General features: G+C 44.0%; 1 protein-coding gene across 2 annotated transcripts in view; it reads left to right on the plus strand.

The window, feature by feature from the left end:
• The first annotated feature begins 7,660 nt into the window (after positions 1 to 7,660).
• LOC102461025 (acyl-CoA (8-3)-desaturase-like) overlaps positions 7,661 to 25,118 on the plus strand; it is a 28,830-nt gene continuing 11,372 nt past the window's right edge. Inside the window, exons 1-5 of one of the 2 annotated variants that reach the window (XM_075928385.2) lie at positions 7,661 to 8,023; positions 17,663 to 17,773; positions 19,997 to 20,194; positions 22,492 to 22,593; positions 22,826 to 22,954. In XM_075928385.2, the coding sequence (XP_075784500.2) occupies positions 7,799 to 8,023; positions 17,663 to 17,773; positions 19,997 to 20,194; positions 22,492 to 22,593; positions 22,826 to 22,954 (765 nt within the window). In that variant the 5' untranslated portion in view covers positions 7,661 to 7,798. The remainder of the gene's footprint in view (positions 8,024 to 17,662; positions 17,774 to 19,996; positions 20,195 to 22,491; positions 22,594 to 22,825; positions 22,955 to 25,118) is intronic. The other variant, XM_075928384.2, reaches the window with a different exon arrangement.

The raw sequence follows: 25,118 nt of genomic DNA on the forward strand, positions 1-25,118 counted from the left end.
CACGAGGCCTAGTCCCACAGCTTCAGGGCAAGCTCTGCATTATGTTTTAAGAAAGTAGCTTTTAAGATCCTGAAGTTCTGCCCCCGCTACTGGTCTGCAGCAGTATCCTGACCTGCCAATTGCTTTGAGCTGACTGAGCCAAATGCAGGGCTCCACCATGTGAAAGCTGTTCCAGAAAAAGTCGTAAGCAAGAGAACAGTCTGTTATCAACCTCCTGCGGGGCTCTTATCACCCTATAGGCACTGTATGTCTTTGGACAGACTAGCTGTAATCTGTTTATATTGCTGAGGTTGCGGGTTACAGTGATGATCAGCATTTCCTCAAGATTACCTGAGAGTGCATTAGAGATAGCACTGGAGCATAGAAACAAGAACTTTGAGAGAACTGATGCTATCTCAGAATCCAGGGCACAGCCCTCCAGCTGTGTTGTTCAGGGTGTCTACAGCCTTGCAGGTAGAGATAAAAACAAACAAAAAAGTCAATATGCTTCTGCAGCTCACAAAACAAAAACCACCCCCCAAAAAACCCCAAAACAAAAAACTGTCCTACAGCTTCAGGAAGCCAAAAGGGAAAGTCCTAGAAGACAAGAAGCTATGGGCTTAAACTGTGGCAAGGGAGGTTTAAGTTGGATGTGAAAAACTTCCTAACTGTGCGGGTGGTGAAGCACTGGAATAAATCGCCTAGGGAGGCCGTGGAATCTCCATCACTGGAGATATTTAAGAGCAGGTTAGACAGACATCTATCAAAGATAATCTAGATGGTGCTTGGTCCTTCTGTTAGGGCACAGGACTGGGTTTGATGACCTCTCCAGGTCCCTTCCAGTTCTAAGCTATGTCTATACCAGCAGGTTCTTGCATGAGAAATATGCAAATGAGGCTAAGCGTGGAATATCCCCGAGCCTCATTTGCATACCTAATGAGCCGCCATTTTTGCATAAGAGGCTCTTGCGCCAGGAGGAGCGTCTACACTGCCCCTTCTTGCACAAGAAAAACCCTTTTGCGCAACGCCATTATTCCTGAAAATAATTAGCATAGCAGCATTGCGCAAGAGGGTTTTTCTTGCGCAAGAAGGGGCAGTGTAGACAGCTCCTTCTGGTGCAAGAGCCTCTTCTGCAAAAATGGTGGCTCATTAGGTATGCAAATGAGGCTTGGCGTTATTCCCCGCTTAGCCTCATTTGCATATTTCTCGCACAAGACCCCGCCACTGTAGACATAGCCCTAGTGTTCTGTGAGTCTATGATTCTTTTTTAGATGGACTGAACAATCAAGGGTCTTCAGCATTTCCCCAGTCAGCAATCCCTTCTTCCAGGAGCAAAGGAGCTCAGAGTTACATTCCTGCTTCGTCAGAGTGTCTCCCTGAACTGAGCAGGGATTTTTCCTTTTAAGGACCCACCCATCTCTGGATTACAAGTGCATGGGGTTGAGGTAAATTGTGCTCAGAGGTGCTCCAACTCTCTCCTGATTGGGATGGAATGGGGGAATCTGCCTTACCACATGGTGAAACAAGGAGTCATGGAGATTATTTTGTTTGACTACAAACTCCATTATTCCATTATTTTCCACTAAAAATACCAGACCTCAAAACATCTGACAAGGCATGCAGCAGAGTTGCAAAGCAATGCACCATGGGAAATCGGAACATAGCCGTACTGCATGGCCTCCTAGATACAAGGCAACATTAACTTGGTCACAGGGTAACACTGTGTATGAGCTGTTGTCGTTGCAGTTCACTTAACCCAAAAAACCAAAAATCATTGCCAAGTTAACACTGTTGACACGCACTGCATCTGAATGTGCTGTTCTGGAAACCCCCTGGATGTGAAATCATATTTTGGCATGCAAAACAAGACTACTCTTAGAAAACATACAGGCTGGGGATGCTAGTATTTGTGTATAGGGCAACTTTTCCTCTGTAGGCAGTTACTTATGCAGTCCTGTTGTATAAACAAATGTCAAGTGACTCAGTGTGTGTTCTCCTCTGGCTCCCAAACCGGGTATTTGCCCTCTATTTTATCTTCCTCTTGAGATAGGTTGTGTTCATGGCACTTAGATTGCGTATCATAGTGATCCATGTGTGTGAAATAAATAGAATCATGTTATTCAGATATAGTGGGTAGTCACCAGTAGAGTGCCCCAGGGGCTAGTCCTGGAGCCAGTTTTCTTCAACATCTTCATTAACGATCTGGATGATGGGATGGATTGCACTCTCAGCAGGTTTGCAGATGACACTGAGCAGGGGGAAGAGGGAGCAGTAGATGTGCTGGAGGGTGGGGATATGGGTGAGAGTGATTTAGACAAAGTGGAGGATTGGGCCAAACAAAATCTGATGAGGTTCAAAGAGGACAGGTATCCCATGCATGGCTACAGGCAGGGGACTGACTGGCGAGGCGGCAATTCTGCAATAAAGGATCTGAGGATTACAATATTGAAAAGCTGGATATGAGTCAACAGTGTGCCCTTGTTGCCAAGAAGGCTATAGGCATATTGGGCTGCATTAGTAGAATCATTGCCAGCAGGTCGAAGAAAGTGATTATACCCCTCTATTTGGCAATGGTGAAGCCACATCTGGAAGTCCTGCATCCAGTTTTGGGTCCCCCACTACAGCAAGAATATGGATAAATTGGAGACCGTCCAGTAGAGGGCAAAGAAAACGATTAGGAGACAAGGGCATGTGACTTATGAGGAGAGACTGAGGGAACTGGGCTTATTTGGTCTGCAGAAGAGTGAGGGGGTATTTCATAGCAATCTTCAACTACCTGAAAAGGGAGGGGGGTTCCAAAGAGGAAGGAGACAGGCTCTTCTAAGTGGTGACAGATGACAGAACAAGAGACAATGGTCTCAAGTTGCAGCGGGGGGGGGGGGGGAGGAAGGGGAGGGGAAAGGGGGGAGATGGGTCTAGGTTGCATAATAAGAAAAACTATTTCACTAGGAGGGTGGTGAAGTGCTGGAATCAGCTGCCTAGGGAGGAAGAGGAGTCTCCATCCTTAGATTTTTTTAAGGCCAGGCTTGACAAAGCCCTGACTAAAATGATTTAGTCAGGATTGGTCCTGCTTTGTGCTGGGGACTGGAGTCTCTTCCAACCTTACTCTTCTGTGATTCTATGACATTTTTTGCTATGGGGCTGGTATGCAAAGCACATCAGTGCACATTTGTTGGAAGGAGTACTTAGCAGAAAGCAGGAAGCATAATTTAAGTTCTAGTAAAACTTTCACATAAGTAAATAGACAATGTTATTGACTAAGCAGTTACCTCTGAATCTATGTTTTGGAACTAACTACAGTTCAGAAAAACAGAGTAGAGATGTGCATGACTCTGAACATAAGGAAGAAGGGTTAGAAAAGAAAAGGAAATGTTTAGTTTTCAATCAAAAATACGACGTGTCTTACGTTATGTATGGGTTTGTTGCAAGCGAGGGTGTAGAATGCCCAAAACCTCTGTTTTCTGTGGCACAACTCTAAGCAACAGTGCTATGAAATCTTCAAAAATGATTCAACACCCTGAAGCCAAACTTCTAAGTTTAATAGAAAATCTAGTGGAATTCTAGTGGAATACAGAAGCGAGATGAAGTGAAGGGGTGAAAGAAACTACCCTACACTGCTATAACATCAAATGAAGCTGTTAAAAGCATTATATCTCCTGTCTTCACACATTGGTAAAAGCATACTACCATTTAAGGTGTGTCTACCCCACTCTAAACTCAAAATAAGATACGCAATTTGCACTACTCAAATTGCATAGCTTATTTCAAGTCTATTTTGAAATAGGCTATTTCAAAATTTGGCGCTGTCTACACAGCACCAAATTTTGAAATAAAACACTATTTTGAGACGTCCCTTATCCCTCGTGCAATGAGGCTTATAGGGATGCCGAAATAGTGCGTCTGCCATATTTCAAAATAGTGGATGCATTCAAAAGACATGGGGTAGATTTGATGTGTAGACATACCCTTACATCTAAAGAACTAACCATACTTTCAGTAATAGATGCTTGTCATAAAATCTTAGGTGATACAGCTGCCAAAAACATGACTTGCATTCCTCTGTCAAATGATACTGTGTCATATCAAGTCATTAATATTGTGGAATATATCAATGCTCAGTTGATAGGAAGAGGGAAAGTGGAAGCCGGGTGCGATTCAGTTGCATAAGTCAATGGACATTTCTAACATAGCGGTTCTTCTTGTTTATGTGCACCATGCTCATGAACCTAGGTGCTGACTCTGTCAGTGCACTGGGGCTCAAGCAGCTATGATGGGGAAAGAAGGAATGCTCAGCATTCACAAATCTGAGCTTGCGTGTGACTGTGATGAGTTCTGTGCTGCTAACATCTTCTGCCTTGGGACAGAGAGTTTGTGTCCAAATGGAGTCAGGGAGCTCAAGGATGAAGATGATCCTAAAAGCATTACCAGGCTTTCCAGTTAGAAGATAAGAAACAAAGGGTAGGAATAAGTGGTCTGTTTTCAGAATGGAGAGAAGGAACCAGTGATATCATATCCCCCAGGGGCTTTTACCAAGACCAGTGCTGTTCAACATATTATAAATAATGATAGAAAAGTAGCTGTATTAGTTTGGTGCTACATAGTGCTACATAGTCCTGTATTTTGTTTCATATTATAAATAATGTGTGAAAAGTGATAGACAGTGAGAAAAATGTGTAGTTGAGACAAACGTACTTGAGATTAGGGTGACCATACATCCCATTTTGGCTGGGATGGCCTGCTTTTTAAGCCGTGTCCTGACCATCCCGACTAATCATCAGTTGGTGTGAGAAAACTGGACAAATGGACAGTGGGGTACCATGCAGTAAATGGGGTGACATTCACCTCTCATGAGCACCCCTCTGGCTGAGTGCATGAGTGCATGTGCCTACACTCTCTCTGCAGCCTCTTCAGTAACTCAGCTCTCCAGCTGAGTCACACACCCTGTGTGTGAATCACAAACCCCTTCCATGGTACACCTTTAACAGGGGCTCATCACAGTACCCTCTGCAGTGTCCCAAGTCTATTCCCCGCTCAGAGAGAGAGTGGGGCCCCCAGGGCTTTCCCTCCTGGAGGCAGCGTCCCACCCTTACCTCAGGGCTTTATTTCGGAGTCCTCACATAGTCCAGCAGTCTCCAATAGCTGTCCACACAGACATGTCCCCTGCCTCCCTTGATGTCTCCAGAGGCATTGACAGCTATCTGGTCCTTCAGCTCCTTTTATAGGGTCTTGTGGCTGCTTTCTCCACTGCCACTCTAGCCTGCTTGGAGGATTTCTCTATTGCCTTTTTGGGGCAAGGTGTGGCAGGATCACAAGCGGGGGCCTCAGGGTCTGGTTCACCCCGTCACACACCCCTAGCACAGGGGAGGGAGGGTTGAGTAGCAATGCCAGCTCTGCCTGGGAAGGAGGACTCAGGAGAGCAGCTGAGGCTGGGCCAATCCCATGCAGGAGGGTGTCAGGGATTTTGGTCTGGCCCTGCCAGCAGAGTTGAGATGGGGCTCAGACCAGGGCCTGGCAGGTGCTGCAGATCCAGGCTAGCCCTATATGTGGGTGTACTGTAACCAGAGGGGCTTGGGCTGGTCTTGCTTCTGCAACCCCTGTTTCTGTAACTTTCGCACCAATTCATCTGAAGTGGTTTTTCCCACAAAAGCTTATGCCCTGATAAATCTGTTAGTCTTTAAGGTGCTACGGGACCCCTTGTTGTCCTATAAGAGATGTTTCCAACCTTTTTTCATTTGTGGCCCCCTTTCGAAATTCAGCCTGTGGTCTGTGGACCCTTACCATCGAAGTCTTAGACTGAAACTGACGGAACAGAATTTAACTCTACACATGGGATATGCTTAGCAAAGCATATGACCCAGTGTGAGAGAGCGTGCTAAACTGGGCTATGGTACCAACATTTCTGGGGTTTGAACTGTAGATGGGAGTATTCACATACTTTTGATTGATAAGGAAAATGGAATGCCTTTTCTGGGATATGAAACTCTGTTTTCAAAATCATCTTTCGCAGATCCCTTAGACTTCATCTGCGGAACCCCAGTGTCTGCCGGCCGCAGGTGGAAAGCCACTGTCCTTTATAACATGGCACTCATCACTATAAAGTTTGTTGGCTGTGGTCCTTTCTCATTGCTGACACTCAATCAATACTCTCTTGTGTAAGGTCCTTTTTACGTTCTTCCCCCATTCTTGCATTGGCCCCATCTTCCATGGTACTCTTTATGTTTGAAGCACCCTTCCATTCCTCCAGTGCCAGCCAAGGGCTCTGTTCTCATATTTCTTCTGTGTGGACTTTCAATGTTAACTCTGATTAACCATATGAAAATGTCTATTACAATTTTTTAAAACACTTGTCCCTGCCTGGGTCTTGGAACTTGGACCTACAAATTATATAACTGTATATTATACAGAATGTCTATGCCTGATTGTACACGTGTGAGCCTGCCTGGGTTATCATTCACTGCAGGTCCAGTTCAAAGTGTTCATGACAATCTTTAAACCTTGGCACGGGGTGAAAGTCCTGTGAAGCGTAGCTCTCCCTGGAAAAGGGTCTGTAAAGAAGGCCTCCTGGGGTCCCATGCTGATTATCGTTCAATGACCTTTGTATCGAATGCACCGTTGGTTACATTGCATTATTAACTGCCAGCTTGCCAGCCCTCGCAGCTCAGTCTAGACACTTTCCTTGGCTAGGTGCATCAGCACCAGAAGTAAAAGTTTTGCAGACTCCTTAAATTATCCCTAAGAAGGAAGGCTGAAAGAACTGGGTTTGTTTAGTTTAGAAAAGAGAAGATTGAGGGAGGGACATGATAGCCGTTTTCAGGTATCTAAAAGGGTGTCATAAGGAGGAGGGAGAAAACTAGTTCATCTTGGCCTCTGAGGGTAGAACAAGAAGCAATGGGCTTAAACTGCAGCAAGGGAGGTTTAGGTTGGACATTAGGAAAAAGTTCCTAACTGTCAGGGTAATCAAACACTGGAATAAATTGCCCAGGGAGATTGTGGAATCCCCATCTCTGGAGATATTTAAGAGCAGGTTAGATAAATGTCTATCAGGGATGGTCTAGACAGTGCTGGGTCCTGCCATGAGGGCAGGGGCCTGGACTGATCGCCTCTCGAGGTCCCTTCCAGTCCTAGAATTCTATGATTCATTCCTTGCCCCTCTGCAGCCTACTTGTCACCAGCCAAAGGCCTCCGTGACTGCTGAATCCAGTGGGTTTACACAAACAGAGTGGAATTCCACAGAGGTAAGGGGCTGGCTAGGGTCCGTTATTGGACCCATTGCTGTGAAAGAAACAAGCTCAGAGCTTTGGCGCTTACGCAGCCCTGGAGAGATTGTGCTGCTGCCGGTAGCAGTATCTTACAGGAGCAGTTCCTTAGAGCCTACACATGTGAGACTGCTCCGGGTCGCACCTCGCCACAGGGCGCGGATCTGTACCAGCGCCCGGAGCGGATCTGTACCAGACTCCGGGGAAAGGCGAACGGGCGGGAGTTTCGCAACTCGGCCCCTTTGCCTCTGCAAGGCAACAGCCCAGCGGGGCTTGATCCGCTTTCAGGGATTGGTAGCGGGGCAGGCTGAAGCCGGGCCGCGGGGCAGCCAATGGGCTCCGGCAGCGAAGGCGGGAGGTCGCTCTCGGGGAGTGGAGCAGCGCGGAGCAGGGGCGAATCGGGGGCGGGTTTTCGCGGGCCAATGGCTTCCCCGCAGCGCTGCCAGGCGGAGCTGCCGGGGACGGGGCGCGGCAGAGCCGGGTCCTTTGGCTGCCCGGACGCTCGTGCGGGACAGAGCGGGCCCTGTGCGGCGGGGCGCAGCGCGGAGGCAGCGGGCAGGGGCATGGCTCCGCTGCAGGGTCCCCAGGCGGGGAGAGAGGAGCCGGGCGCGGGCGCCTCCCCGCGGCGCTTCACTTGGGAGGAGATCGGGCTGCGCACGGGCCGGGGGCAGCCGCAGCAGGAGCGGTGGCTGGTGATCAACAGGAAGGTCTATGACATCAGCCAGTTCTACCGGCGGCACCCGGGGGGCGCCCGAGTCATCAGCAGCTACGCCGGGCAGGACGCCACGGTGAGGGGCCGAGGAAGGGGCGTCCGGTTGACCAGCCCGGGCAGGCTCCCGAATTGGGACCCACGGAGGGGGAGTCGGGTTAGCAGCCAGCGGGGGAGCAGGAAGCCTCCCTGGGGGCGAGAGACGGGAGGGGCCCAACTCGGGACAGCTGCGCTGGAGAGCTGCAGCCCCGGGCTGATCTCAAGTCTGTGCAAGGGGAAGTGCTGCAGGCCGAGGCGAAAGGCACGTGCCATATTACAGAGACTTGTCCCCGCGGTCACCCTCGGCTGCTGCGCAGTTTATTTAACCTTTCCCCTCTGTCACGGGAGACTGGTGTTTTCAAGAAACTCTTCTAGCCCAAGGACTTGCCGTATTCAATCTGCCTGGGAGTGTGGGTCCCACAGACAGTTGTCACTGCCTGGGAGTTGTGACAGAGGGAAACTGCCTCCCCTAGTGTTTACAGGTAGAGACAGATGTTTTCACTCGCATCCCTCTTCAGTGATACTCTGCTGGGAGAAATAACTGGTAACATTCTCTGCTGTTTGGGAGAACAAGGAGTCAGGGGTTACGAAGAGCTGTTTCCTGTTTCTGTGGGTGGAAAAGAATCCAACTTTTGGCCCATTATCTAGATATGGTTTAAAAAAAAAAAACACTGGCAGGCAATCAAAGCAATGCCATAGGCAGAGTTTCCTGCTCTCAGTCCCTAGTGCCTAGCTGTGGCTTTCTTTTTAGAAGCCTCTTTAAGTCAGGGTTACACATTCAACTCCTATCAACTCCTATCGTCAGTGTATACTGGCAGCCCACAAACATCCGTGTTTCAGAGACTTCTTGTCTGATGCCGCCCTCTGTGACTGGGGCAGCTGGCTAGAGCCCAGCCTGAAACAAAGACAGTTTTTACTTGCAGAGGTCATTTTTCTAACTCGTTCCTGGTTCCGCTACCTTCTTCAGCTATTATGGGGGTTTGTGTGTGATTGAAAATGCAGCTGCATCTTACAACCTACAGTGTCATTGGGCTACATTGCTGGGATGCATTTAAATTTCTTCTTGGTTTTACTGCTCAGTTTTCTTTATATAAAAGTTATTGTAGCACATAAGAATATAAAAACAGCCACCCTGGGTCAGACCAATGGTCCATCTAGCCCAGTATCCTGTCTGCTGACAGTGGCCAATACCACATGCCCCAGAGGCAGGGAACACAGTAGGTAATCCACACACGATCCCTCTCCTGTCACCCATTTCCAGAAAAATAGAGGCTAGGGACACCATTCCTACCCATCCTGGCTAATAGCCATTGATGGACCTAACCTCCATGAATCTATCTAGCTCTTTTTTTAATTCTGTTAAAGTCCTAGTCTTCACAACATCCCCTGGCAAGGAGTTCCATGGGTGGACTGTGTGCTGAGTGAAGAAAAACTTCCTTTTGTTTATTTTGAACCTGCTGCCTATTAATTTCATTTGGTGACCTCTAGTTCTTATATTGTGGGAACAAGTACATAACTTTTTCTTATTCACTTTTTCCACACCAGTGATGATTTTATAGACCTCTATCATATCCCCCCTTAGTCTCCTCTTTTCTAAGATGAACAGTCCAAGTCATTTTAATCTCTCTTCATATGGGACCTGTTCCAAACCCCTGATCATTTTTGCTGCCCTTTTCTGAACCATTTCCAAGGCCAATATATCTTTTTTTGAGATGAAGCAACCACATCTGTAGGCAGTATTCTAGATGTGGGCGTACCATGGTTTTATATAGAGGCAATAAAATATTCTCTGTCTTATTCTCTATCCTTTTTCTTATTCTCTATCCCATTTTCCTGTTCATCTTTGTAGTGGATATTATTTCTTTTATTCACTGTCTCCTTTTGGCACTTCAATACAGAGAACTCGACTCCCACCCTTTCCTTAAATGGTTTAATCATTCATTTTTCTTGGTAAGTGAAGCAGTCCGAGATGCTGGGGAACTTGTGAGAGAAAAGGTGGCGTTTAGAAAGGTGACAGGTTAGAATATTTGCCATCTAATTGGCTCTTCTGCCTCTTAGGGTATGTTTACACTGCATTCCTCTTTCAAGAGAGGAATGCAAATGTAGCCGAGCGAAATTGCAGATGAAGCACAAATTTACAAATCTCGTGCTTCATTTGCATAATGGGGGAAAAAATACCTTCTTTCAAAATAACCCGTATTCCTTTAAAAATGAGGTTTTTTTTCTGAAATATCCCCATCTAGACGGCATTTTTTTTCCGAAATAGGGTATTTTGAAAAAGCACCTGGATGCCATTATGCAAATGAAGCGCGAGATTTGTAAATTCGCGCTTCATTTGCAATTTCACTTGGCTGCATTTGCATTCCTCTCTCAAAGGAGAAATGCAGTATAGACATACCCAGGGCTCGCTGAACCGCGGCAAGCCTCGCTCGCCAGCCGCGCTGTCCCGCGATCTGCGCATGCGCAGATCGTTCTGCACATGCGCAGATCGCCTGAACCCGGCTCTTCCGGGTTGCAATCTCCTCGCCACGGGCGAATAGACTGCATTATTTGTCGAGCCCTGGACATACCCTTAATTGTGTTTTGGGAACAAATCTCCAGGGAAACAAAACCAACAGGTAAAAATGGTGTTCTTCCTGCTTCCCTTTCCAGCCTTACTAAAAAAATAAATCACTGCATATTGAGGTCCCTCGTATAAGTCATTTCTGGTATTTGGGATGTACTAGCCACTCCATAGGGCTGGGATGTCATTTTTTGGTAGATGTCAGAATGTAAACTTTCCATTATGAAGCATTTTTGAACACCATTTTTACCTGCCTATCTTGAAAGCTGATCCATACACCTTGTTCTTTTCAGGTGTGCACTACACTTAGTTGGTTTCACAATAAAAAGCTGACAGGTTTGGTGGTAATCGTGCAAAGGTACTGGAACTAGGGATGGAGGAGGTGCTGCTGCACTCGCTGACTTGAGGTGGTTCCCATTGTATACAAGGTTTGCAGTTTGGTTAAATGCCTCTCAGCACACCCTCCCCCGTTAAAAATTGTTCCAGCACCCCTGAAATTGCATTGAGGGCATCATGAGACATGTAAGATGGAAAAGAAGCACTGTTGATTTGAAGAAATATTCCTTAGAAAAGGGGATGGAATAAAAATCAGGGCATATTCGTAAATCTCAGCATTATGTCAAAACTGGATGTCACCTCCTCACTCCTGAGAGAGAGTTTTTCCTCCAGGGAATAAAGACAGGAAAGAAAAGGAAGTGGAGCTTGCTGTAAAAGAGTGAGGGGATGAGAGGGTCACGTGTGTTTCTTTCCCTTGTCCTTCTCATACAAGCTCCTAAGCTTTCACCACAGAGGGAACTGTACAGGGAACTCCCTACCTATTCTCAGAGGAAAGAAGCAGTCAGCTAATCAGCTTGTGAGGAAGTTGAGTGGCCCTGTGATTTGCTGACTGCTTTGTTCTCAGAAAGTGAGTTTTCTCTAAAGGAGGTAGAGGAGCTAGGAATTTATGAGGGGGCTGTTTTTTCTCCTGTTGATTGGATGATTTGCTCATGGTGGTTTACAAAAGCGGATTGGGCTGATTGTACTTGCTTAATAGCACAATCACTTTCTCTACAGCAACACTAGTTCTTCTGGCCAGAGGTAATAAGGAAATGTAAAATCTATGTATTTCACACACATGCACACAAAGTCCATGGTCCTTTTAAGAACTGTCTCATTCTTCTTTGTTAATACTGTCATTTCCAAAATGTGCAGTTGAGACTTCGCCTTTGCCACTTTTCAGCCACCAGTTGAATGAAAGGAGATGCTCCAGGACTTAGGAACGCCTGGTTCATGTACCCGCTGTCTCAGACTCCCTGTGATATGCGGGGCAAGTCACTTAATCTCTCTGTGCTGAAGTTTCCCATCTTTTAAATGAGGATAATAGCACTTCCATAACATGTTGTGCAGATCCATATATATAAAGATTGAGCCAATCTGATATGATGGCCGTGGAAGCACCTTGACAGATACAATGGTTAGCCTAAAATTATAACATCATCATTCCTGCTTTGTCTATGTATCTTGGCCCTCCATCATGAACATACAGCTGGAAAAACTCTCCTTTAGTAGCCTTAGGCCTATTCAATATTCTCAGTTATGTAAGGTCTCTTGCTATCTCATGCCATAATGCCAAACAGCTGTCAGCTCCAGTAAGAGAACTGCATGTTCTTTCTGCTCCTTCTTAGCCTCTCTGTTCCTTTCCTGATCAGCCCATTGCCAAAAATTAGCTATCACCTCCTTTTACTTTTTATCCCTGCTTTGTTGTTTTCCTTGTAACCAGATGAGGTGTAGGTGGCATTAAAGTGTATTATTAGCTATTTGTAATGTGCCTATCAGCCTAGTATTTTATACACTGAAACAATTATTAAGAAATACACAATATGCCTAGTATATATCTTTAGGGTTAGATTGGTATCAGAACTGCAAACATCCGAAAGGGCGTAAGAAATTCCCATACACATATGAGTCAGCTACTTGGACTTTGGTTCATTTGCAAAAAAGTAAGGCTATGTCTACACAGCAACATTTTTTCGAAATAATATAGTCCACGTCTGTACAGCCGGCAGTTATTTCAACATAATGTTGAAATACTGTCAAGCGGGGGGACTTCTTACTCCGACTCCTGTAACCCTCATTTTAAGAGGAGTAAGGGAAGATGGAGGAAGAGTGCTTTATTTTGGAATAAGTGCTGCGCAGACAGCACCAACACTCCAAATAAGCTATTTCAAAATAAACTACGCAATTGATGTAGCTCAGTTTGTGTAGCTTATTTTGAGTTAAGTTCTGCTGTGTAGACATGCCCTAAGTGGAGTTACTTAGCTGCTTACTACCACCCAAGCAAGTGGATGGGGCAGTGTAGCTGCACCAGCACAAAGAGGTTAGTTTACTGTTGGGATAAGCCACGTGCGAATAAAAAAAAAGACTTGTGGCTCAGATAATGCATCTCAGCACTATGCCTGGGGCGGTGCAGCTTAGTCAAGGCTGTGCTTAAAACAAACATCTATCCACTAGGTAATAATAATTATAATTGTACTTTAGGTTAATGCTTTATTTTTCATCTGAAGAGCTCACAGCATTTCACAAGTTTGGGCAAGGGTTATTATAATGCATACTTTAACCCCAGCTCATAAATCAGTTGATCACTGTGAAACGAATGTTCTAAGGATGCAACATCTCACGTGGTCCTGTGTTCTTCAAGGTTCTTTGGATATCCACAGTTGGGATTAGTTAGCAGTTACCATCCAGTTTTTTTTTTTCTCTCTGGATTGTCTGGTGCAATGAAAAATATTGGAAGTAGATAAGAATCAGGAATGGGATCATTGCTCGAAGAGAGAATGAGGAGATATTAGTAATCACATCATTGCCTTCCTGATTTTGGTGCATGTTTATTTCTTGGCCCAAATAACTATATTGCTCAACTTCTGTTTATTCTCCCTTGACTATTATTTGGGCTTTTGCAAGACATTAGACCACATACTTTTTTTGGTGTGGTTCATTTTCAGTCCGACTTGGCTGCTTTTTGCGTCAAGTTCTTGCAGCATTTTATGTAGTTTGTGCAATCAAAACGATAGCTCGTCTGTGAATCTGAGATAGTGTCAGTGTAGATCAGTTTAAACTACTTCCACTCTTCCACTTTGACCCCTCGTTACCATTCTGAGTCAGGCTGTGGTCTCCTTGCTTCACATCTTTTATAACAAGGATGTGAAAGGGAGTGTCAAACAAAGTTATATCCATAGTGCAGCCAGAATTTGCTTCCTTTAGTAGCTTGATGTAGTTGGTGTCAGTGCTCTGCTCCATAAGAACTTTCAGCACTGCATTGATCTTGACTACAAAAAAAAAGTTTGACAATGTAGATGAAGGCAATGCATGAAGGGAATTTATATCTCTGTTCTATGGTGTCTGAAATTGCAGGGGCCAAATCATGTCAAACCAATCTGATAGCTTTCTTGGATAGGATAACAAGTCTTGTGGATAAGGAAGAAGCGGTGGATGTTGTTTACTTAGACTTTAGCAAGGCATTTGACACTGTCTCACATGACCACCTTATCAATAAACTAGGGAAATACAACCTAGATGGGGCTACTATAAGGTGAGTGCATAACTGGCTAGATAACCGTTTTCAGAGAGTAGTTATTAATGGTTCACAATCATGCTGGAAAGACATAGCAAGTGGGGTTCCTCAGGGGTCTGTCTTGGGGCCTGTTTTGTTCAGTATCTTCATCAATGATTTAGATGATGGCATAGAGAGTATGATTATTAAGTTTGCAGATAATACCAAGCTGGGAGGGGTTGCAACTGCTTTGGAGGATAGGGTCAAAATTCAAAATGATCTGAACAAACTGGAGAAATGGTCTGAGGTAAAAAGGATGAAGTTTAATAAGGACAAATGCAAAGTACTCCACTTAGGAAGGAACAATCCATTTCACACGTACAGAATAGGAAGCAACTATCTAGGAAGGAGTGCTGCTGAAAAGGATTTAGGGGTCATAGTGGATGACAAGTTAAACATGTGTCAACAGTGTGACACTGTTGCAAAAAAGCAAACATGATTCTGGGATACATTAACAGGAGTGTTGTAAGCAAGACAGGAGAAGTCATTCTTCCGCTCTACTTTGTGCTGATTAGGCCTCAGTTGGAGTAGTGTGTCCAGTTCTGGGCACCACATTTCAAGAAAGATGTGGAGAAATTGGAGAAGGTCCAGGAAAGAGCAACAAAATTGATTAAAATTCTAGAAAACATGACCGATGAGGGAAGACATCGGGAAAAACTTCCTGCCTGTCAGGGTGGTTAACACTGGAATAAATTGTGTAAGGGGGTTGTGGAATCTCCCTCACTGGAGATATTAAGAGCTGGTTAGACAGACACCTGTCAGGGATGGTCTAGAAGATAGTGCTTGGTTCTGCCGTGAGGGCAGGGGACTGGACTCGATGACCTCTCGAGGTCCCTTCCGGCTCTATGATTCTATGATGATGAGGATGGAGAAGAGGTCCATTAGAAATGGCTAAAGAGAGTAATTAGGGATATGAGTGACAGAGAATACTCTAAAGTGAGTATTCCTCTGAGAGAGAGAACTGGAGAAAAGGAAATGGAGTAAACTGCTCAGGTGAGGTTAGAGGTGAAGGAGAGAGGGGATATGGACATTAGACAGGTGGTGTTGAGAGGCTATTTTGGGAATGGAGATATAATTGTGTGAATGGAGGTAGAGGAGGCAAAATCAGGGGAGAGATTTAGGATAGTGAAAGAGAATGATGGGACTAGAAAAGGCTTATGACATATGTTATGGGATTGGATGATGGGGATGGATGGACAGAATAAAATAAATTAGATTCTAAGACAGCAATTCAGGATGGGGGGGAGAGAGGAAAATGAAGAAATGGAATTGACTTTGGCTTGAACGATGTTGGCAAAGTGAGATGACATGATTTTGGCTCTGAGCATGCTCTCTAAACAGCTGACTGCTTTGAGAGAATGTGCGGCCAAAAGTCCTGACTCCAGCATCACTAGTGAAACTTAGGTTTGATAAATGTGCTTATGCCCTGTAATGCTGATTGCACTTTTGGTTCCAAACAACACCCGCAGGTTCTAACTATCTCAGCATCTTCTGATGGTCATGCTACTTGTTGGCTTCCACCTAAGTGACACTAAGAATTTGACTCCTCTTTGGGGTGTCTTGTGTCAGTGGCTACATCAAGCTGGGCAGAATTTCAGTGTCTGGGGGCATTGACCCAAAGGGCCAGAAGGGAACAGCCTAGGTAAATATTGTTCCTGAACTTTGGTTTCATTCATTCATTCATTCATTCATTCATTCATTCATTCATTCATTCATGAGGTACAGGACAGGGGAAAGAGAATTCATTAATCCATTACTCTTTGCAGAAGAAAATATATCATATATATTATAAAATGTAACACAATATGGCATTGCCATTCAAATACGTTTTGTTTTCTTCATTTAAATCATTGATCTGGGTTGGGGCTGTGGATGAGGGGTTCGGAATGCAGGCTACCCCAGGGAGAGACGACAACCCCAGCCCCCTCTCACCGCAGCAGCTTGGAGCAGGTGAGAAGTGCCTGTCTATGGTTGCTGCAGTGGGCACAGCCGTGGGAGGAATGTATGTCCCCTGGCTAGAAAAACTCCCTGAAATATATAGTAAATAGCTGTCCCAGTCCCCATCTCTGTCCCCTTGCTGGCCCCCTTCTTACCCCCCCACCGTGATCATTCTGCAATATAACTGTCCCTCCTACCAGACCCCTCCCTTTCTATTTTATGAGAAACAATTGAATTCCAAGCACATCCCATTGTCCTGGTACAACCAAACCCTGACCTTGCTTTAAGTTATAAGAGGAAACTGGATATCAAACTTGGGGGTTATAGTTCTTATCATTTAGGAGTTCTTGAACAAATTGACTGACAGACGGACACACACACAGATGCACAAACTCTCTCAAATATATATGGAAAAAATGCAAAGTTTATCTTTTAAACTTTATATTCTTCTATCCTACTTCTTCGTTCCTCTTGATTTTGTGATGGATTCCAAAGCAAAATGTATCTAAGGTCAAAAAGCATGAGCTCTCTGCTGGTTTCAACTTGTTTGTCTGTAGTCAGAGGACTTGTAGAGCATATTGTCTCGCTAACAGCATTTTTCCAATTGAAATATTTTGAAATTGACAATTAACAAGATGTTTATAGTTGTAGCTTTATTGAGCCCAAGATATGAGAGACACAAGGTGGGTGAGATTTCTTTTATTGGATCAACTTCTTTTGGTAGAAGAGACAAGCATTTGAGCTATACAGAGCTCTTTTGATTTCCATGGAGCTTAAAAGCTTGTCAGAAGTTGGTCTAATAAAAACATCTTCTCTCTGTTATTTCAGTGAGTTGTAAGCTTTATCTTTAAGACAGTTGAGGCAAAAAAGCTTAATCCTTCACCATTCCATTGATTGGGAGTTATTCCACTGACTTAATTGGGAAGAGAATCAAACCTAATTAGAGCTTGCCTTTTTTTAACAAAAAACTTTCATTGAAAATATTGCCTTGTTTTGAAAATGAAATTTGTCCCAAAAAAGGTCACTTTTTTTGAAAATTTTCTTTTTTTGCTGAACGTTTTGTGATTTTTTTTTCAGTTTTTTTTTATTGAAAGGGTAAGCAGATTTTTTTTATTGAAGTCATTGTAAATTATTTAAGCTTTATTTATCAAATTTCTGAAATAATGATAAATATTATTAAAATGCTTTGAATACTTTTTTTATTAAAAAATTCACAAATAATTGAAAGAAGAAGGGAGGGAAAAGGAGCTTGTTTTGAACCATTGAAATGGGATATTTGATATTTTTTATAATTTTTGTCATGTTTCAAACAGATCTAAAATGATTTAGTATGTTGAAATAAATTGAGTATTAGATACTAGTGTACATTTGTAGCAGGCATACTCAGTTTACTGTATTTTTAATGCATTGTTTTCTGATACAGAATAGAATAGAATATATACAATATTATACCGAATTTTAGACCAGAATTGCTTACTGCTGCATTGGGACATAATCTTCTCCTGTTAGTTTTTTATCTTCTTAATTAGTTGTTAGCTTAATAACTCCTGGGATTTTTCTCACTCCATTTACTTGTTTTTTTTTTTCAGGATCCATTTGAGGCCTTTCATATTGATAAGGAGCTTGTGAGAAAGTACATGAGCTCACTGCTGATTGGGGAGCTGGAACTGGATCAGCCAAGTTTTGAGCCAGCCAAAAATGTGAGTCTGTCCGAAAGGACAGAAACCTAACTGGATCTGGGAAAATGCAAATTCAGATTTCTATTCATGTATTTGTGACCCCATTTCCTTCAGAGTAATATTACTGTGGTGTGATTATGCAGGGCTGTCCCTACACTTATGCAGAATATGCTACTGTTGAGGGCACCTGAAAATTTGGGGCACCACTGGATCTTACTGTCTACCCACCTATGTCTTCCTATCTCTGTTCTACCCCAGACTAACACGGCTACATTTCTATCACTATCTCTGTTCTGTGACTCTGCTTCCTCCAAAGAGGATCTCATTAACTTGTAAGTGAAAAAGCCTGCCAGACCTCTTAGCAGACATTAAACATATGAAAGAGCAATTCAAGTGGTAATGAAGCCATTTAAAAGGCATTTACCAACCCCAGGTATATACTGTCAATTTCTGAATTTACTGTGTTAGTCTACAGGATCTTAGTTTAAAAATTGCTTTACAAATATTTCATAAGTGTATTGCTGTAGATATTTTAAAGATGTGATTTTATAATCATGCCCCTTGCTGCCATCGGGCATAGGGGCAACAGATTAATAGTACTGCATAGGACCCCATAAATCCTAAGGACGGTCCTGTGATTATGACATAATTGTGAGGTATTTTATGCAAGATAGGTCATGTGAATGTCATAGAAAGGGTTATGATTTATTGAGTATGATTATTTTGGTTGTATGCATATTTTTTTTTGTATCAGAAGTTAGGAATATTGACTATGTATTACCAGTGAGTTTACACCTGGGGAATGCCACTAGGCAGAATGTAATCAGTCTAGATAGCTGGTTGGAAGGGCCAATGGAGAAAACAATAAACCTTAGAATATGGTAATGTGCCATTGGGGAGCCTTCCTGAGGGTGTCACAAACAGCCTCCAATTTATGGCTGCTGTGCTTCTACAGGGGCATGTGAGCAAGTCATCTGGTACAGGACTCCATCTTGGAATACCAGTGTTTTTTCACTGACTCGATGTGGAAACCAACAGGGGAGACAAAGGGTTCTGGCCATATGCAAAAGCTATTTATGGCAGGGGCGTGGCAATCACTGTGGTTCTTCACTGACCTCCTGCCCAAAGAGACTCCTGGGAACATCTGAGGAACAAGGATTGAACTGGGGAGAAGTGCTGGACCCAGGCTAGAGGGATCTCTAGCCTGTGAAAGGAACGCCTGAGGTTGTAAGCTGTATGTAAGTGAAGCTGGCCTCTCAAAAAATCTCTGCAGACTGCTTTAATCATCATTTAGGGTGACAATTTGCTATTCCTATCCAAATCTCTTTAGTATGTTAATCTTAGATTGTGTTTTTTGTTTATTTGCTAAGTAATCTGCTTTGATCTGTTGGCTATCCCTTATAATAGCTTGAAAATGATCTTTTGTAGTTAATAAACTTGTTTTTGTTTTGTCTAAAAGCAGGATGTGGAAGTCTCAAAGCTTCCTCTCCACATTGAGGGAGGGGGCAAATTTCATGAGCTTATGCTGTGCAGTTCTCCGTGCAGTGCAAGGCAGGATAATTTGGAGTTTACCCTCCAGAGGGAGTGCATGCTGTAAGAGCTGAGCGGTGCCTTAGCTGTACCTTCCCATGCAGGGGCTAGTTAAAGAATCTGTGTGAATATAGCTATGTCTGGGTGTGCCCCTACCAGTACATATGCTGGTGACAGTGCAGGCTGAAGCATGGAGGGCTTGGCAGCTTGTCACAGTAGTACAGTGTGAGTGGAACCCCAGGCTGGTGTCACCCAGTTCAGGTGTCACTGGGGGGTGGGTGGGATTGAAATTATAGAACTGTCTGTCAGAACCTCCAGTATAGTTCACATTGTGTCTTGGAACCACAGTGCCTGGAGGAGGAAGGCTGAAGAGACCTTGGTTAAGGGCTTCCCCAGGTGTCACCGTAATCCACACTGGGAATGGCAAGTCCAGCCTGCCACAGATTTCCCCTAATACACAATTTTCACAGTGAATCCCACAGAACTGTGACAGTTGGGAAGAACGTGTCAGCCACAGGATCTCCCCAGTGGTACAAATACACTCAGTGTGGTTAACAGAGCCTGGAGTTGCATTGTCCCCTTTCAGAGGGAACAGAACCTCGGGTTGACATGGTGACCCCTCTGCAGAACAGGAGTAGAGTAAACCTGCCAGCTCCTTAGGCTGCTATTGCCAACCCAGAGTGAGTAATGCTGTAATGTTGGGTTTCCCTACAGAAATTGCTGGTCGAAGACTTCCGAGAGCTGAACACCACTGTCGAGCGGATGGGACTCCTCAACTCCAGCCATCTCTTCTTCTTCCTGCTTCTCTTGCACATTGTGCTGCTGGAAGCTGCTGGCTGGTTTGTTCTTTGGTCTTTTGGGACATCCCCAGTGCCTTTCCTCATCTCTGCAGTGCTGCTGACCATGTCTCAGGTAAATTCCTCAACCCACAGAATGCAGTTTGGGACTCATCTACCCTTCCTCACGCTCAGGGCCAGTTACATATTCCTGAGAGGTCCCTTCCAGTCCTAGTATTCTATGATTCTATGATATACAGCTATTCCCCTTGTCTTTGCTGTGGCTTTTCACCTGACTATCAGGATACTATTTCTTTACCGGAGGCTGTCTGAATACCCAAGATTCAGGTTCAGGTAGAGGTACTCAGAGGACTGCAAATGCTACTGGAATAGTGGTTACGGGAATTCACAGTTACTGGAGTTCTTGTCTTTCTCAAGAACTTAGAAAATGTAGGCGTGATGAATGTGGACAGCTCAGAATTTCTCAAGTTTACAGTCTCGTCCAGCTGGAGGTACAATGGGCAATGATGTGGAAATGCTGGATCTAAGGGTTCACAGTAGCTCTAGTCACAGCCTATCCCAAGGTAGAGATGTTCCACGTCGTGCACTCTACCTCACGGTCTGTCTGACTTTTGTTTTTTTTATTCTGGCTGAGTGAAGTCAAACTGTCAGTACATGTCTCCTTCCCATAGTCTGCTAGACTCAGAGGTTCTCACAAGAAAAATTTTGATGGCCTCAGAGTGTGGCCACCAACCTTTCCTGGTGGCTACTCTGACAAATACTTTAAGAAAAACAAATATGTCCAAATCATTGTAATTTACTTATGTAGGTGGGTTTTTTTGCAGACTTAGTAATAAAAATAATGTACTTTTGTCTCTGTTCTTTATTAGACCTAAACAGATCTTTGATTTCTTTGTGTCAGAACTTTGAGACTTATTCCGTGTATCATAGAATCTAGAATACTAGGACTGGAAGGGAACTCGAAAGGTCATCGAGTCCAGCCCCCTGCCCTCATGGCAGGACCAAATACTGTCTAGACCATCCCTGATAGACGTTTATCTAACCTACTCTTAAATATCTCCAGAGATGGAGATTCCACAACCTCTCTGGGCAATTTATTCCAGTGTTTGACTACCCTGACTGTTAGGAATTTTTTTCCTAATGTCCAACCTAAACCTCCCTTGCTGCAGTTTAAGCCAATTGTATCTTGTTCTATCCTCAGAGGCCAAGATGAACAAGTTTTCTCCCTCCTCCTTATGACCCCCTTTTAGATACCTGAAAGCTGTTATCATATTCCCCCTCAATCTTCTCTTTTCTAAACTAAACAAACCCAATTCTTTCAGCCTTCCCTCATAAGTCATGTTCTCTAGACCTTTAATCATTCTTGTTGCTCTTCTCTGGACCCTCTCCAATTTCTCCATATCCTTCTTGAAATGCGATGCCCAGAACTGGACACAATACTCCAACTGAGGCCTAACCAGCGCAGAGTAGAGTGGAAGAATGACTTCTCGTGTCTTGCTCGCAGCACACCTGTTTATGCATCCCAGAATCATGTTTGCTTTTTTTGCAATAGCATCACACTGCTGACTCATATTTAGCTTGTGGTCCATTATAACCCCTAGATCCCTTTCTGCCGTACTCCTTCCTAGACAGTCGCTTCCCATTCTGTATGCGTGAAACCGATTGTTCCTTCCTAAGAGGAGCACTTTGCATTTGTCTTTATTAAGCTTCGTCCTGTTTTCTTCAGACCATTTCTCCAATTTGTCCAGATCATTTTGAATTATGACCCTATCCTCCAGAGCAGTCGCAACCTCTCCCAGCTTGGTAGCACTGAAAGATACATGTCTTTCCTGTGCCTGGTTGGTCCTGTGGCATTACTAATGCTCAGAGAAAATGCCAGATGGCTTCTTCTCAAAGGAATGGTGGTCTTCTACAGAGTTCAAATTACTTCTATAGAGTTAGCTCCAGTCCTTAGTTCCCTACCGTCCCTTCACCCACTACTCTTTTCCCACCAAAGTATCTGGTAATGTGGGGGAAAAAAGTGCTTTCCTGAGATCAGGAACACATGTTTTCACCAATCTGGTGTTGAATGCTTTAGAGTTTACTGAACATAGTCTTAACAAATTGTAGGCAGGAGACATGGCACACAGAGGAACACCTTAGGACAGAATATATTGAAAATACAAAAGTTTTCCTTCATACCTGCTGAAAGCACTCATCAGGTTGGTTTGCTTTGATGGTACCTTGGGAGAAGATCCTTCAAGAGAACGGAGATCCCCGTGGTACCAAGAAAAAAGTGTCAATGAGTTGGGGAGCATGGACATCCCAGTTTTCATAGAATTAGTAGGACTGAGCATATCACCCCCCAGGTCCTGATGCAGGCACGTACTAAAACTTGGCCCTGTTTACTGAATGACCCTTATTCTTCTTCAGTCCCAGGCTGGCTTTCTGCAGCACGATTTGGGCCACCTCTCCGTTTTCAGCAATACCAAATGGAACCACTTGTTCCACGAGTTTGTCATGAGCCATTTGAAGGTAAGTGCCTGATACTAGGCATGTTCACCCAACTTCGGCAGAATTGATGAAGCCTGTGAGGGCAGGGTGTTCCTTTTCAGCTCAGATAGCATCATGCTGACATTATGCGCTCTACATGTAATTAGAAGTATGTGGTGTGACAGTGGAAAGACTGTCAATACAGGATGGAGCAGGTGATTTTATATTTGGTAGTGTTGCAGTCTGATTCTTATGACGTCTTCCTTTATTGCAGGGACTTTCTGCATGCTGGTGGTCCCTCCACCACTCCCAGCATCATGCCAAGCCCAACTGCTTCCACAAAGACCCTGATATTTCAATGCATCCCTTCTTGTTTACTTTGGGAAAGACACTTTCTGTGGAGGTGAGTGCAGTGGTGCTGGTGTTCTAGGAATTATTTAGACCAGTGTTTCTCAACCTTTTTTGTATAAAGTACCCCCTTAAAAAACAAAGTACCCCTAGTGCCTACAGTTATCAGACACACATAATTTTTTTCTACCATTGCAACATGTTTGTTTAAACAACTTAATCATAGCTGGGCGGGCAAAATTTTGGGGTGTAAGAAGTACAAAAATAATAAAGCACTGCAAAACTTAAAACAAAAATTCATTTTTCTCCAAATTTCAGTTGTGTTGACATATCCCCCAGACTTCTCTCGTGTACCCCTAAGGGTATTCATATCACTGGTTGAGAAACACTGATTTTAGACCACTGAAAAGATATGATGCTAAAAGTATCTGAAGTCAGGAGGCTGTATGTTTGGGAACAAGCTACTACCTGGATCTGAAAAGGGGCAATGATGGGATGAAGATTTGTTGTCCAAAATCTCTTTGGATTCTATCAGAAACAGAGAATAGAAGATGAAAGGAAAACCATGAGAGCAAAAGGCAACAAGGAAATGAGGGAGTACTTTTGTTGTGGCCTGCATTTCCCAATTGCCTATATCAAATTCATCAGGATATGTCGAGTTGCATCCTGTCCCCTTAAAATACCAGATTATTTCCCTTTTCCACTTCCTCTCTGTGACATGCCTAAAGTACAATTTAGTCTGTTGAACAGCTGTGTCTCGTCAGCCCTCTTACCTGGGGTATCCTTTATGCCATTTTGCTGCTGTAGTTACTGTGACTCTGTGCCCCATATTCATCATAGTAATATTATAAATATGGCATCATTATGATGCATTTTTGTACAAGATGGGTCATGTAAGGTGTCACTGGAAAAATTATAATTTTGCTGGATATGATTATTTTATCTGTCGGCATGTTATTTCTGTATCTGAAGTTATAAATGCTGACTATGGATCTGTATTTCAAATGGAAACACCCACAGCCAGCCTTTCAGGTACAAAAAATGAAGAAGTCAGACGGTGTTAAAGACTCCTCAACAAAGACAACAGGCTATGGAATAGCTCAGCCACATGACTGTGGACTCTTGTATTCTTCCACAAACTGGTCTGGGAATCCAATGTAAAACCAAGGGTTCCCACCATATGAAAAAGTTACATAAGGCAGAGAGTGACACAATTGTTCTTCACTCCCCCCACGACAGCTCCTGGAAACACCTAAAGAACAAAGATTGAACTGGAGAAGTGCTGGAGCCAGGCTAGAGGGATTTCTAGCTTGTGTATGGAAAAGCTGGGAGTCCCAAGCGGCTAAGCAAGTGCAGCTTGCACTTTGAGGCTTTGCAAGCCTGCTTGTATCAGCAGTCAGGGTAAAGGTTGGATATGAATTAGCAGTTTATCTAGTTTGTTAAGATGAGTTTGTGTTTTTGTTTGTTTGCTAGATAATCTGCTTTGATCTGTTAGTTTTAAGCGATTATGAGTGATATCTATCTTTTGTAGTTACTGTGGTTTCATGCTTTATCTAAACCAGTAAGGTTGGAGTGAAGTGCTTGGAAATCTTAGATCAAGGGGAGGGGACTGTTACATTTTCTTCCTGCATTGAAGGGGAGGCAACTGGATAACAAATTCATACATCTCAGGGGTTTGACTAAGGCAGGACAGTAAAACCGTGGTCCTAGGCTGGTGATTTTGTCCGTAGCCTGTCTATGGTTGATTCATGCTGGTCAGCCTGCCTCTGCGTGTGTCTCTGCCTGTGTGAATGCTGGTGGAAGAGTGAAAAATAGCAGTGTAGTCAGGGCACTAATGCCCCTGAACTCCCTGGGTACTCCGACAACTACCCCTAGACACCGCTCAAGCTGCCCACAGCGATGTTGCTATTTTTAACCTGAGCACACAAGTGTGCACACACAATTCTGCTCACTTGCAGCTGCAGTGTAGAGGTACATTGATTAGCTCAAGAGAAGAACAAGAGTCAGATCTTAGCAGCAGGAGCAGAGATCTGCCAATACCCACTGTTCCCATTAATCATGATGAACCATCTGAGATCTGCATGAGGAGAATCCCCTTCACATCTGAGTCTCACCTAGATGGGTTTATGAAGGGGATGGTTTGATGAGATAACATGATAACTAATTGACCATTCACTATCAGTGGGAAATAGGTCAATGGAGGGATGATAGGAGTTACT

Source organism: Pelodiscus sinensis, chromosome 5 (genome assembly GCF_052426305.1).
Source record: "Pelodiscus sinensis isolate ZL-2025 chromosome 5, ASM5242630v1, whole genome shotgun sequence".
NCBI lineage: Eukaryota > Metazoa > Chordata > Testudines > Trionychidae > Pelodiscus > Pelodiscus sinensis.